Here is a 16,186-nt window from a genome sequence, read left to right as displayed (position 1 = left end):
ATTACCCGATTTGTACTGCAGCTACATGTGCAGAGAGCAGGGAGCCGCGCACACTGCTTAGCGCTGGCTCCCTGCTCTCCTAGCTACAGTACACATGGGGTTAATTACCCGATGTGTACTGAAGCTACATGTGCAGAGAGCAGGAGTCGGCACTGACAGCTGAGAGCGGCGGACGCTGGTAACGAAGGTAAATATCGGGTAACCAAGGAAAGGGCTTCTTAGTTACCCGATATTTACATTGGTTACCAGCGTCCGCAGAAACCGGCTCCCTGCTCACTGCACATTCAGTTGTTGCTCTGTCGCTGTCACACACAGCGATGTGTGCTTCACAGCGGGGGAGCAACAACTAAAAAATGGCCCAGGACATTCAGCAACAACCAACGACCTCACAGCAGGTGCCAGGTTGTTGCTGGATGTCCCACTAAGCAACATCGCTAGCAAGTTGTGCATCAGCAGCGATGTTGCTAGCGATGTTGCTTAGTGTGACGGTACCTTAAGTCTAGTGTCTATAATATGCTGATTACCAGGATGACAAAGGGTCCTGGTTTTATCATTCCACCTATGTTCGGGGATGGAAGAGAGCTGGGGCGGGCAATTCCTCAAGACATCTGGAACAAATTCTTTGTATTATCACATAAATTATCCTGTAGGCTGCAGGAACTCAACTGCAAAGTCATTTCACAGTGGTACAGGACTCCTCAAAAACTGCATAAAATCTTCCCTTCAATCTCCCACTTGTGCTGGGAGTCTGCCTCAGTCCCAGGCTCAATGTTACATGTTTGGTGGAGTTTCCTCTAATTGTATAAGGCGCCATGCCATGTAAATCTCCAGATGCCCCTTGAAATAGCCCTAATTTCCATATTCCCCGAGAACATTTCTAACTTTAAAAAGGGACTACTAAGGCACTTTGTCCTCACAATGCATCAAATCATTCCCAAACTTTGGGAATCCTCATTGCCTTCTCCGGTTCATGTGGGTATAAGCATTAAACATAATAATTCCCATGAAAGGGGTTAAAGCGGATGACGACAATAAAGCAAGAAATTTCTTTGCCACTTGGCTGACATGGTAGGAGTACAAATCTTTCCTGTCTTTTTTATCCTGATTGAAAAAAAGGAGGAGTAACCCATATGTAAACTTATATACTTTTTAATGACTACCTTTTTTTTATCCTCTTCCCAAATTTCCATTTTCATTTTCTCTATTTGTTTCTCTTGCAGCTTAAAGGGGGTTTCCCACAAGCTCACTTTAATCAATAGATCTTGAAATAATAATAATTTCCACAATTCAATGTGTTTAAAATAAATGTTCCTGTCCTGAGATAATCTTATATATGTGTCCCTGCTAATGGCCGTGTCTGACCAAACAGGGTCACATACCACAGCTCAGTAAAAAAAGAGTATACAAACATTACAGCCCAGATATAAGATTATCTAAGCACAGGAACATTTTTTTTTTTTTTTTTAAACATATCCAATTGTGGAACTTATTATTCCAAGATCTATTAACTAAAATCAACTTTTTTTTGTTGAAAACCCCTTTAATCTCAGTTTTTCTTTGGCTTCTCTAGCCGATTGTCATCACGATTGCTACACCTTTTTCTACTTATCGAAACCACATAATTGATTAATATGGACCTATAACTTTTTGAATTCCCGATGTCTTGATATATAATATTTGCTATAATGCACTGTATAGATGTCATTTTATTCCTACAATCTTAAAAAAAATAATGGAGCCACAAAACTTAAAGGGGGCATAAAGAAAAATGATCCTCAGAAAAGTTATAGAGGTCACCTTGATTGAAACAACAATCTACTATAGTGGTTTATATAAATTAATTAGCCATACTAAAAAAAATAACATTTATTCCTATTAATCATTACTTAGTCTACATTTTTTTTCAATTTACATAGAAAAAACCAAGACAGTAGACACATACAATTAAATTCCCCCAAAAAACAACTGCTTGAGACCTAAACATTTCTTCTCACCTCCTTATTTCTGCCTTTTGAGAATTAGCTTCTTCTGAGTTTTGCTATGTGTTCTTATTTCTGTGTGGTTTTAACATTACAATATTTGCTGTATTTTGCCATCATACCAATGTCAGATATGATATATAAATTTATTGAGCCAATAGAATAATACTCCAATATTCTTACTGTTTTTGGCAGAGTTGGGTCCACTGCTGTTTCACTGTATCCAATTGCAGCGTACAACCTAGATTTCTCGTCAGGAGTCATCAGTTCTTCCAGACCTTAAGAAAATCACAACAATCATGGTCTATACAATAGGAAGTCCTGCTTGAAAGTAATTTATTAGAAAATGACTATTATTCAATTCAAGTTCTTATAATTTTGCATATATAGATATAGAGAGAGAGCGAGAGAGAGAGCGAGAGAGAGGGAGCGCGCGCGAGAGAGAGAGATAGAGAGAGATAGAGCGATATATTGGTCAGACCACATGGACTTTTCCACATTTTTTTCATGCTACATCCACAAATTTACATGTACGAGTATTTTATTGACATTTTATGGGATATAACAACACAAAGTAACAAGTGTTAGTGAAGTGTAAAGGAAATGATACATGTTTTTTAAATATTATACAAATATAAATCTGAAAAATTGTAATGTGCATTTGTATTCAGCCCACTGAGTCAATACTTTGTAGGACCATCTTTTGCTGCAATTACTACTGCCAGTATTTTGGGGAATGTCTCTACCAGCGTTCTATATCTAAAGGCTGAAATGTTTGCCTATTTGTCATTCCAAAATAGCTCTCTCTCTATTTTAAGCATCCTATTACCTGTATGCCCATATGGTTGGAGAGGTCAATGTGATTTTGAAATGGGGTGCACCAAAGTACTATCAATAACAATCATGGGAGGGGAGTAGCAGACAAGTAAATGCCTCCATCCCCAGCCTGTCACTGACCTCCTTACAGCCTTCTGCCCTTGCTAAGGGTAACAGTAATTTCTGCATGCCCTAATCTGGGAGTTCTAACCTTGGGTATAGTATTTCCTGACCCTGGGCTGACTCTGGCCTCTCTACCACACCACACTATAGGTTCTTCATACTACTTTGTAGTGGATTGGGTTTCCCTATTCAGGTTGATTTATCTCATAACTATTGTGATGTTCCATTATTATATGGTGGTCATTATCTCCCTTGTTAGACATATGTGTGTGTGTGTATATATGTGTTTCTGCTGCTGTATTTTGTTATTTATCGCTGTAGGGGTCTATACTGTATACTGTATAATTGTATTGTCCATTGTGGCTATTACTTCTGGCAACTATGTTCTATATTGGGGCTTTTTGTCATTTTAAATGTTTTTAACCTGGTTTGTTGTGTTTAGCACTTAAGAAAAGTTTTATATTTTAAGGTTTATTGGTATATCTAATTCCTGGTGTGCAAATGTTTACATGCAGAGCTTTTTTCCTTCTCCTTATATAGAGAGGTCAATGTGGTGACAGATTCCCTTTCAATGGTTCCTGCATATATCTGCATGACAGCACCAAATCCCATTGTGCGCTTACATAGTGATTAAGCAAAGCGCTTTGCTTATTCTCTTCACGCCAAGGTCATTTTCCTTTTCTAGCATTTTCGTTTTTTCCTCCCTTTCTTCCAAGAGCCATAACTTTTTTTTTATTTTTACCTCAATATAACCGCTTTTTGCAGGATGAGTTGTAATTTTGAATGTCCCATATATTGTACTGGAAAACAGGAAAAAAAATCCAAGTGTAGTGAAATAGCAAAAAAAAAAGTGCAAATCCACAATAGTTTTTTGAGGTTTTTATTTACCATGTTCACTATATGGTAAAACTAACCTGGCAGTCCAGGTCAGTATGAGTATGTAGATACCAATCATGGTTAGTGTTTTTTTTTTGTTTTTAATTGGTGAAAATAAAAAAAAAAATTCAGAAATTTGTCCCCCCCCAAAAAAAAATGTCTTGCTTTTCTCGCCATTTTCCAAGACCCATAACTTTTCCATGTACTTCTGAAGTTTTAGGAAGTTTTATCATTACGCAGTTTACAGAGCAGATTCATTTATTTTATACTTTGATAGAATGGACATTTCTGAATGCAGCGATACAAAATATGTGTATTTTCTTTTTTTCAATTGTTTTATTTTCAATGGGGCAAAAAAGGCGTGTAATTTTAAAGGGGTGGTTTACCCATTTTTTTTAAATTTTCTCTATGAGTTTTACTTACCATTATAGGTGTTTTCTTCATTGGCTTCTATTTCCAGTTCTGGCACTGAGCGGCGCTATCCTGCACGCTCAGTGCCTGTCACATGACCCCCTGGTGCTGCGGCCGCTAGTATCCTCTTACGTCCCGTCAATTCCGGGCTCTCAAACTAGATGGGTCGGTCAGAGGATGCTGGCGCCACTCACACTGATTGACTGGGCTGTGGGTGGTGACTACCGCATGTCACAGCCCAGCATCGAGGGGAGGATCCGGAGGACGGCACAGTGTGGAGCGGTGGCGTCCGGCAGATGGTGAGGCACGCGGCGCCAGTGTGCAGTACAGGGGGGGGAAATCTTCAGCTGAAATCCCCCCTGTCCCGTAAGTGTCTGATCACACTCTCCACCTGCCCGCTCTGCTGCGATGTCAGGAGAGTGGGCGGTGTGATCATGTGCGCTCCTCCCACCTGCACTACACGACGCAGCAAGACACTGACAGGCTGGTTCTATGCAGCACCGCATGTGACAGAGCAGAGTATGTCACCGTTCTGCTCTGTCATCTGTCCTGCTGCATGGGACCCACTGTCTCCACTCTGTCACCTGCACCACAAGTCACAGAGTGGAGCAAGTTGGTGACAGAGCACCTCTCACCCCCCACTCTCTTCTCCCCCTCCCCTCTTCCCCCTCTTCTCTGCCCCCTCTTATCCCTCTCTCCTCGCTCCCCTCTTATCCCTCTCTCTCTATTTTCCCTCCCCCTCTCTCTCTCTTCCCCCTCTCGCTCTCTCTCTTCCCCCTCTCGCTCTCTTCCCCCTCTCGCTCTCTCTTCCCCCTCTCTTTTCCCTCTCGCTCTCTTCCCTCTCGCTCTCTTCCCTCTCGCTCTCTTCCCTCTCGCCTCTTTTCCCTCTCGCCTCTTTTCCCTCTCGCCTCTTTTCCCTCTCGCTCTCTCTTTTCCCTCTCGCTCTCTCTTTTCCCTCTCGCTCTCTCTTTTCCCTCTCGCTCTCTCTTTTCCCTCTCGCTCTCTCTCTTTACCCTCTCGCTCTCTTTTCCCTCTCGCTCTCTCTTTTCCCTCTCGCTCTCTCTTTTCCCTCTCGCTCTCTCTTTTCCCTCTCGCTCTCTCTTTTCCCTCTCGCTCTCTCTTTTCCCTCTCGCTCTCTCTTTTCCCTCTCGCTCTCTCTTTTCCCTCTCGCTCTCTCTTTTCCCTCTCGCTCTCTCTTTTCCCTCTCGCTCTCTCTTTTCCCTCTCGCTCTCTCTTTTCCCTCTCGCTCTCTCTTTTCCCTCTCGCTCTCTCTTTTCCCTCTCGCTCTCTCTTTTCCCTCTTGCTCTCTTTTCCCTCTCGCTCTCTCTCTTTACCCTCTCGCTCTCTTTTCCCTCTCGCTCTCTTTTTCCCTCTCTCTTCTCTCACCTCTCTCTCTTCTCCCCCTCCCCTGTTACCCCCCCTCCCCCCCTCTTTTTCCTCTCTCTTTTCCCTCGCTCTCTCTCTTTTCCCTCGCTCTCTCTCTTTTCCCTCGCTCTCTCTCTTTTCCCTCGCTCTCTCTCTTTTCCCTCGCTCTCTCTCTTTTCCCTCGCTCTCTCCCTTTTCCCTCGCTCTCTCCTGGCATGGTCAGTACAGAAATCTCTCAATCGTGGAGGGGTGAGAGGGAGTAATAAACATGGAGTCCCTACTGTGTCTGTGTATTTATTTCTAATAAAGTATTTTCCTCTGTGTGATGCGTTTTGTTTTGTTTTAACCCTTTATTGGAGATTCTTAATGGCCGGGTCAAACTTGGCCTGACATTAAGAATCTCGGGCTTTATACCAGCTGGTAAAACATAGCTGGCATTAACCCCTTATTACCCAGTGTGCCACTGGAAGAGTTGGATACAGCGCCAGAAGATGGCGCTTCTATGAAGCGCCATTTTCTGGGGCGGCTGTGGACTGCAACTTGCAGCAGAGGCGCCCAGAAACCTCGGGCTAACCTGTGCTGCGGATTACAATCCCCAGCTGCCTAGTTGTACCTGGCTGGACACAAAAATATGGCGAAGCCCACGTCATTTGTTTTTTAATTATTTCATGAAATAAGTGAAATAATTAAAAAATACGGGCTTCCTTATATTTTTGGTTCCCAGCCGGGTACAAATAGGCAGCTGGGGGTTGGGGGCAGCCGTACCTGCCTGCTGTACCTGGCTAGCAAACAAAAACATGGCGAAGCCCACGTAATTTTTTTTAAAACAGTTTTTAGGCAAAAACCTTTATTTATATATATATACATATATATAAAACAAAAAAAAAGGTTTCCCTGGATTTTCCATTGCCAGTGAAGGTAACACCAAGCAGCGGGGGTTAGCAGCCAGTAGGTGCTTGGGTTACCCTCAGCAATAGAAAATGCAGCGGGAGCCCACACTTTTTTTTAACCCTAACCCTAGGGTTAGTGTTATGTGATTTTTTTTTTTTACATTTTTTTATTTTTAATAAATTTAAAAAAAAAAAAAAATCGACATGGGCTTCGCTCATCGAGCACCAGAGCATTTTACTGCTCATTCATCCCTACTCCTGACCACAGCGCCAGCAGAACAAGTAATCAGATGACTCCAGTGTCGGCCGATTACTTGTTCTGTGTCCCCCTGCATCCATCGCAGCGTGTGCGGGCTGTGAGGTCACCTGAGTTCAGTCCAGCACTGGAGTCAGCTGATCTGAACTAAGGTGAACTCCAGCCTGCACACGCTGCGATGGATGCAGGGGGACACAGAACAGGTAAGGTCTAAGCCACACGGCGAGAAAAACAGTGTGAGTGGAGTGCGATAAAACATCGCATTCCATTCGGACCAATATTAGCCTTTGTGTCAGCACACATGAGCAAATATTTTCTCAGCCCTAACTGGACCGAGAAAACAATCGTAGCATGCTGCAATTGTAATGCAAGACTCTTCCTCTTTTACCCATTGAAGTGTATGGGGTGAGAGAAAAATCGCACTGCACTTGCGGTACATCGGTGCACCGCAAGTGCAGAGCGAGAATCGCAATAGCCGACTACGGACGAGAGAGGGAGAGAAATCCCTCCCACCCCTCCTCTGTGCTGGCCCGCCCCTCCTGAGTGCCGGACCGCTCCCCGCAGCTGAGGTCTGCTCGCACAGTCTGACCTCAGTCGCAGGGACACACGCATGACACTCGGCTCTGCTGTACTGAGCGTGAGCCGAGTGTAATGCGAGGGGATCGCAGTAATCCCCGTGTGGCCCCAGCCTAATCGGCTGACACTTGAGTCAGCTGATCTGAACTCAGCTGAACTCCTGTACACACAGCCCGCACACGGTCACATGTGATCGGCAGCAGGCAGTGACTGCTGTTAAGGCTACATTCACATGACCGTTCCCTTTTTGCGAGCCGCAAAAAACGGTCCTTTTTTTTCACGGATGCATCCGTGTGGCATCCGTGTGACATCCGTGTGCCTTCCTTTTTTTTTTTGCGTACCGCAAAAAACTGAAGCAACAAGAAAGATAAATAGATGAGTAGATATAGAGATGGATAGATAGATATAGAGAGAGCGATAGAGGGATGAATGAATGAATGAATGAATGAATGAATGGATGGATGGAGGGATAGATAGATAGATAGATAGATAGATGAGAACGACATATATAATGTCCCACCTCCCTGCATATTCTAAGCTGGCACCTTTTAGTGACTTTCACGTGGCACTAAGGTGCTTAGCCTTGTATTTAGCCAAAAAATAAATAAATGAAAAAAAATTACATGCGGTCCCCCTATCTTTTGTAGCCAGCTAGGGTAAAGCAAACGGCTGCAGCCTGCAAACCACAGCTGGCAACTTCACCTAGGCTGGTAATCTAAAACAGAGGGCACCCCACGCTATTATTTTAAATTAAATAAATATTTTAAAAACAAAAAACACGGAGTCCCCCCCCCCCAAATTGGATCACCAGCCAAGGTAAAGCGGACAGCTGTGGTCTGGTATTCTCAGACTAGGGAGGTCCACCGTTATTGGACACTCCCCAGCCTAAAAATAGCAGGCTGCAGCCGCCCCAGAAGTGGCGCATCCATTAGATGCGCCAATCCTGGTGCTTCGCCCCAGCTCATCCCGTTGCCCTGATGCGGTGGCAAACGGGGTAATATATGGGGTTGATACCAGATGTGTAATGTCACCTGGCATCAAGCCCTAGGATTAGTGATGTCAGGCGTGTATCAGATACCCGACATTACCAACCCAGTCAGTAATATAAAAAAAATAGACAACAAACACATTTATATTTGAAAAAACACTCCCCAACACATTCCCTCTTTCACCAATTTATTAAAAAGAAAAACAAATCCAGGTCTGGTGTAATCCAAAGGGGTCCCATGATGATCCATACCATAGTTAATGTCCCAGTCAATGAAGAACAGAATGTTCCCTATTGGCTGGGAGAGCCGTGAAGTGACCTGAGCTAACATTAATAGGTCAGCCCAGGTCACTGCAGGGCACGACGAGTGCTGCTGTCAGGAGGTTAGCGAGGAACATTATCTGCGATGATCGCTGAACTCCTGACAGCAGCGCTGTCACTGAGTTCAATAACTGCCGCCTTCACAAACCAAGTATCGCGAGTGGCCCGTGACGTCACCACTAGTCACAGTCTCGGGTCAACAGCGAGAGGTGATGTAACAAGCGGCGGGCATAGAAGGCAGTGACGACCGCTGACGTCAGTAGTGCAGGACTTCATCACCGCAGGTAATGAACTTACTAACCTCCTGACAGTAGCGCTTGTCATCCCCGCGGCTGCTGACACTGCAGTGCGGGCAGCTGCTGACACTGCTGTGCGGGCAGCTGCTGACACTGCTGTGCGGGCAGCTGCTGACACTGCTGTGCGGGCAGCTGCTGACACTGCTGTGCGGGCAGCCACGGGGCTGGGGCTGGAGCGGGACACAGACTGCACGGGCACCCAACGGAAGTCCCACGGAAGTGCTTCAGTGTTGCTTCCGGGAATTTTGCAGGCCCATTGACTTGTATTAAGTCACGGTTCGTTATTACGGAACAGAAAAGGACATGTTCCATAATATCGGAGCGGACATACGGCATCCGATGTGTTTTTTTTGTAGGATCGGATGCACATGGAGGTGCTACCGTGTGCCATCCGATCTTACACAAAAGACATTGAAAAGATGGTCCTGTCCGTGGGTCCGCAAAAAAAACAGGAACTGACCAGGACAAACGGAACGGTCATGTGAATGAGCCCACCTGCAGCTATTGCAGCGTGTGCGGGCTGTGAGATCAGGAGTCAGCTGACTCCAGTGCCGTCCGATAAACTCTGTGTCCCGCTGCAGAAGGATCCGGTAAAATAACGGTTGCATGCGTTGCACATTTAATCCACAGGATCCAGTCATATGTGGTTTGCGTTTGTTTGCCTACAGGCAAAAAAACGCTGATGTAAAAGTAGCCTGCAAAATGCATGCCACACGGATGATACAGACGACACACAGACTAGGGAAGAGGGGAAAAAAAAGCAATCTCATGACCCCTTCATTTTTCTTTTACCCCAATTATTTTTTTCACATGTTGTGCCGGCTAATAATCATAATTTCTGTACACACACGAAGGGAATTTTGTTTACTTACCGTAAATTCCTTTTCTTCTAGCTCCAATTGGGAGACCCAGACAGTGGGTGTATAGCTACTGCCTCTGGAGGCCGCACAAAGAACTACACTTAAAAGTGTAAGGCCCCTCCCCTTCTGGCTATACACCCTCCCGTAGGAGTACGGATTCCTCAGTTTTAGTACCAAAGCAAGAAGGAGGAAAGCCAATAACAGTTTCAAAAACAAATTCAATCCGATAACAAGATCGGAGAACTTAAGAAACAACATGAACAACATGTGCACCCGAAAAACGAAACCCTAAGAACAAATAGGGCGGGTGCTGGGTCTCCCAATTGGAGCTAGAAGAAAAGGAATTTACGGTAAGTAAACAAAATTCCCTTCTTCTTTTTCGCTCCTAATTGGGAGACCCAGACAGTGGGACGTCCAAAAGCAGTCCCTGGGTGGGTAAAAAGATACCACATGAACGGGCTGTCAGACAGCCTCTTCCTACAGGTGGGCCACCGCCGCCTGAAGGACCTGTCTACCTAGGCTGGCATCTGCCGAAGCGTAGGTATGCACTTGATAGTGTTTGGTAAACGTGTGCAGACTCGACCAGGTAGCCGCCTGGCACACTTGCTGAGCCGTAGCCTGATGCCGCAATGCCCAGGACGCACCCACGGCTCTGGTAGAATGGGCCTTCAGTCCAGATGGAATCGGAAGCCCAGCAGAACGGTATGTGTGAAGAATTGGTTCCTTGATCCACCGCGCCAGGGTGGATTTGGAAGCTTGCGATCCCTTATGCTGACCAGCGACTAGGACAAAGAGCGCATCAGAACGGCGTAGAGACGCCATGCGAGAAATGTAAATCCTGAGTGCTCTCACCAGGTCCAACAGATGTAAACCCTTTTCAAATTGGTGAACTGGATGCGGACACAAAGATGGCAAAGTGATATCCTGATTGAGATGAAAGGAAGAAACCACCTTGGGAGAAAACTCTGGAATTGGACGCAGTACTACCTTGTCTTGGTGAAACACCAGGAAGGGAGATTTGCAAGATAACGCCGCTAGCTCGGACACTCTTCGAAGAGACGTGACCGCCACAAGAAAAACTACCTTTTGTGAAAGCCGAGAAAGGGAAACCTCTTTCAAAGGCTCGAAAGGCGGCTTCTGGAGAGCAATGAGAACCTTGTTCAGATCCCAGGGTTCCAATGGCCGTCTGTAAGGAGGAACGATATGAGAAACTCCTTGGAGAAACGTGCGTACTTTAGAAAGCCGTGCCAAGCGCTTCTGAAAGAATACGGATAGCGCGGAGACTTGACCCTTAAGAGAGCTAAGCGACAAACCTTTTTCCAACCCAGACTGCAGGAAGGAAAGAAAAATTGGCAATGCAAATGGCCAGGGAGAAAACCCTTGAGCTAAGCACCACGCTAAGAATATCTTCCACGTCCTGTGATAGATCTTAGCTGAGGATGGTTTTCTAGCCTGTCTCATTGTGGCAACAACTTCATGAGATAAACCTGAGGCCGCTAGGATCCAGGACTCAATGGCCACACAGTCAGGTTCAGGGCCGCAGAATTCAGATGGAAAAACGGCCCTTGAGACAGCAAATCTGGACGGTCTGGTAGTGTCCACGGTTGGCCTACCGTGAGATGCCACAGATCCGGGTACCACGACCTTCTTGGCCAATCTGGAGCGACGAGTATGGCTCGATGGCAGTCGGACCTGATTTTCCGGAGAACTCTGGGTAACAATGCTAGAGGTGGGAACACATAGGGGAGTCGGAATTGCGACCAATCCTGAACCAAGGCGTCTGCCGCCAGTGCTCGGTGATCGTGAGACCGTGCCATGAAAACTGGGACCTTGTTGTTGTGCCGTGACGCCATCAGATCGACGTCCGGCGTCCCCCAGCGGCAACAGATCTGCTGAAACACGTCCGGGTGAAGGGACCATTCTCCTGCGTCCATGCCCTGGCGACTGAGAAAGTCTGCTTCCCAGTTTTCCACGCCTGGGATGTGAACTGCGGATATGGTGGACGCTCTGCTTTCCACCCACGTCAAAATCCGCTGGACTTCTTGAAAAGCTTGGCGACTGCGTGTTCCCCCTTGGTGGTTGATGTACGCCACCGCCGTGGAATTGTCCGACTGAATCCGAATCTGCTTGCCTTCCAGCCATTGTTGGAAGGCTCGCAGGGCAAGATAGATTGCTCTGATTTCCAGAACATTGATCTGCAGGGTGGACTCTTCCTGAGTCCACGTCCCCTGAGCCCTGTGGTGGAGAAACACCGCTCCCCACCCTGATAGGCTCGCATCCGTCGTGACCACTGCCCAGGACGGGGGAAGGAACGACTTTCCCTGTGACAATGAGGTGGGGAGAAGCCACCAACGCAGAGAGTCCTTGGCAGTCTGAGAGAGGGAGACAGTCCTGTCGAGGGACGTCGATTTCCCATCCCATTGGCGTAGAATGTCCCATTGTAGAGGGCGCAGATGAAACTGCGCGAACGGGACTGCCTCCATTGCTGCTACCATCTTTCCTAGGAAATGCATGAGGCGCCTCAGTGAGTGCGACTGGCTCTGAAGGAGAGATTGCACTCCAGTCCGTAGCGAGCACTGCTTGTCCAGTGGAAGCTTCACTATCGCTGAGAGAGTATGAAACTCCATGCCAAGATAAGTCAGAGATTGGGTCGGGGTTAGATGAGACTTTGGAAAGTTGATAATCCACCCGAAACTCTGGAGAGTGTCTAGTGCCACCTTCAGACTGTGCTGGCATGCCTCTTGAGAGGGTGCCTTTATAAGCAGGTCGTCTAGATACGGGATGACCGAGTGACCCTGCGAGTGCAGAACAGCTACTACTGCTGCCATGACTTTGGTGAAGACCCGGGGGGCTGTTGCCAGACCGAAAGGTAACGCTACGAACTGCAGGTGTTCGTCGTGTATGACGAAGCGTAGGAAACGCTGATGCTCTGGTGCAATCGGCACGTGGAGATACGCATCTTTGATATCTATTGATGCTAGAAAATCTCCTTGAGACATTGAGGCTATGACGGAGCGTAGGGATTCCATCCGGAACCTCCTGACTTTTACGTGTCTGTTGAGCAACTTTAGATCCAGGACGGGTCGATACGATCCGTCCTTTTTTGGGACCACAAACAGATTGGAGTAAAAACCGTGACCTTGTTCCTGAAGAGGGACGGAGGCCACCACTCCTTCCGCCTTTAGAGCGGCCACCGCCTGCAACAGAGCATCGGCTCGGTCTGGTGGTGGAGAAATTCTGAAGAAACGAGTTGGCGGACGAGAACTGAACTCTATCCTGTACCCGTGAGACAGAATATCCCTCACCCAACGGTCTTTGACGCGTGACAGCCAAATGTCGCCAAAGTGGGAAAGCCTCCCACCGACCGCGGGTGTGGGAATCGGAGACTGCAAGTCAGGAGGACGCCGTCTTGGCAACGGTTCCTCCGGCTGTCCTTTTTGGGCGTGACTGAGACCTCCAAGAATCTGAGCGTCTCTGGTCTTTTTGAGTCTTTTTTGACGAGGCGAATTGGGACCTGCCCGGTCCTCGAAAGGACCGATAACCAGACTGACCCTTCCTCTGTTGGGGTTTGTTTTGTCTGTGTTGCGGTAAGGATGAGTCCTTACCCTTGGAGTGTTTGATGATTTCATCCAAACGCTCTCCAAACAATCGGTCACGAGAAAAAGGCAAATTGGTTAAGCACTTCTTGGAATGAGAATCTGCTTTCCAATGTCTCAACCACAGGGCCCTACGCAAAACAACGGAGTTGGCTGACGCCACTGCCGTGCGGCTTGTAGCGTCAAGAACAGCATTAATCGCGTACGACGCGAAAGCCGCCATTTGCGAGGTCAATGGTGCTACCTGCGGGGCAAATGCACGTGTGACTGAGTCGACTTGCGCAAGCCCGGCTGAGATAGCTTGGAGTGCCCATACGGCCGCAAAAGATGGCGCTAACGACGCTCCAATCGCTTCATAGATGGATTTCAGCCAGAGCTCCATCTGCCTGTCAGTGGCATCTTTAAGTGCCGCTCTTTTCAACTGCAACCAAGGATCTAGCTGCAAGCCTGGAAATTGGAGGATCCACTTTTGGACACTGGGTCCAACCCTTGACCACCTCAGGGGGAAAAGGATAGCGTGTATCTTTAAGCCGTTTAGAAAAACGCCTTTCAGGATAAGCGTGGGGTTTCTGGATTGCGTCTCTAAAGTCAGCGTGGTCCAGAAAAGTGCTTAATGTACGCTTAGGGTATCTGAAATGGATTCTCTCGTGCTGCGAAGCTGACTCCTCTACAAGAGGAGCTGGTGGGGAAATATTTAACATCTTATTGATGTTAAATATAAGATCATTAACTATGGCGTCACCATCTGGTGTATCTAGATTGAGAGCGGTCCCAGGATCAGAATCCTGATCAGTTACGTCCGCCTCATCACCCATAGATTCATCTCGCTGGGATCCTGACCATTGAGATGAATGTGAAGGCCCGTCATAGCGAGCCCGCTTAGGCTGCCCGGGGCCATCGTCCGAGTCAGAGTCTTCACCCTGAGGTGTATGTGCCCGTCCCGGAGCTTGGAGATAATTCAGCTGAGGGGGACCAGGGGGCAATGATTGCACAGTGTCCGTGGCCTGAAGTACAGGCCTAGCTCGCAATGTGTCAAGAATTTGTGACATAGTGAGAGACATTCTGTCAGCAAAAGCTGCAAACTCAGTTCCTGTCACCTGGACAGCATTCACAGGTGGTACACCCTGGGTCACGTCCAGCAGAGGTCCCGACTGTGCAAGCGCCGCAGGGGCCGAGCACTGCACACAATGGGGGTCCGTGGAGCCTGCCGGTAGAAAAGTCCCACATGCGGTGCAGGAAGCATATAATGTCTGTGCCTTGGCACCCTTGCGTTTTACGGACGACATGCTGCTGGCTCTCTGCAATGTGAGAGAGTCTATAGCCAAAGGGCGACCAGCGCTATGCAATACAAAGTATTTGTAGAAACAAAATACTAAGAATACTACTGGCACAAGAGGGGGTGAGCCCTGAGGGCTGCTTACCGCCCGCTGAATAGCGGGTAAGAGGCGCAGAATTCCTTGTCTGGGTCTCCCCGGCTCCCCTCTGCAGCTCAGCGTGTCAGCAGGAATGGCTGCCGGCGTCTGTGGAGAGGGGCGGTCCGTGGGAGTTCCTAAACAAAAGTGCGGGAAACAGTGTCCCCTCTGTGCCGATTGTGAGGGCTGGAGTATGTAAAAACGACTCCAGCCCTCGGCGCTGATGCACTGACCAGCGTCCCGCCCCTCTCCTGACTGGCAGGTCTGGGGGCGGGAACGAACGGAAGCAGGCCGCAAAAGCCGGGGACTCGAGTTATCAGCGCGGCCGCCGTAAAAGCGCGGCCCGCGCTGAAGTCCCCGGCGCACCACAAGTGCCAGCCGCGCCGCAGTCCCAGCGGCCGGCGCGACCGATTCCCAGAAGTGTGCCTGCTTCAGCGAAGCTGAATGAGGCCATGGCACAAGCGCCGCAGCGCTGCTGTCCCCGGCGCACTACAACACCCAGCATGCTGCGGTGTGAGCGCCAAATGCACGGGGACACAGAGTACCTTGAGGAAGCAGGGCCATGTCCCTGATGTACTCCGCTCCATCCAGCATCTTCTCCAGGGGCTGTAGATGGAGCACGGTCTCAGTGCCTGGAGACCAGTAAATCCCACTTCACCCAGAGCCCTGTAAAAAGGGATGGGGAAGGAATCAGCATGTGGGCTCCTGCCGCCGTACCCGCAATGGGTACCTCAACCTTACAAACACCTCCGACATACAGTGGGGTGAGAAGGGAGCATGCTGGGAGCCCTGTATGGGCCCTCTTTTCTTCCATCCGACATAGTCAGCAGCTGCTGCTGACTAAAAACAATGGAGCTATGCGTGCGTGTCTGACCTCCTGCGCACAAAGCTAAAACTGAGGAATCCGTACTCCTACGGGAGGGTGTATAGCCAGAAGGGGAGGGGCCTTACACTTTTAAGTGTAGTTCTTTGTGCGGCCTCCAGAGGCAGTAGCTATACACCCACTGTCTGGGTCTCCCAATTAGGAGCGAAAAAGAAACACACTGTATATATACACACAACACACACACTGTATATACACACACAACACACCACACACACACACACTGTATATACACACACCCACACACACCACACACTGTATATACACACAACACACACCCATACACACACACCACACACTGTATATACACACAACACACCACACACACTGTATATACACACACCACACACTGTATATACACACATCACACACTGTATATACACACACCACACTGTATATACACACAACACACACTGTATATACACACAACACACCACACACACCCACACACTATAAACTATTTGAGAACAAGCAGGAGATAAACGCTTTCTTCCCCTGGTTGTGCAGAGCTGCTGCTGTCTGTGTGATTGCTCTCAGT

General features: G+C 47.9%; 1 protein-coding gene across 1 annotated transcript in view; it reads right to left on the bottom strand.

Moving 5' to 3' along the window:
- Positions 1-16,186, bottom strand: part of VPS13A (vacuolar protein sorting 13 homolog A) — a 368,017-nt gene that overhangs the window by 214,459 nt on the left and 137,372 nt on the right. The window contains exon 16 of the mRNA XM_075318171.1: positions 2,163-2,257. Coding sequence (XP_075174286.1) covers positions 2,163-2,257 — 95 coding nt within the window. The remainder of the gene's footprint in view (positions 1-2,162; positions 2,258-16,186) is intronic.

Source organism: Anomaloglossus baeobatrachus, chromosome 1, assembly GCF_048569485.1.
Source record: "Anomaloglossus baeobatrachus isolate aAnoBae1 chromosome 1, aAnoBae1.hap1, whole genome shotgun sequence".
In the NCBI taxonomy this organism is placed as follows: Eukaryota; Metazoa; Chordata; class Amphibia; order Anura; family Aromobatidae; genus Anomaloglossus; species Anomaloglossus baeobatrachus.
Note: the sequence above shows the minus strand (reverse complement) of the source record. Positions and strands in the feature narration are given on the sequence as shown.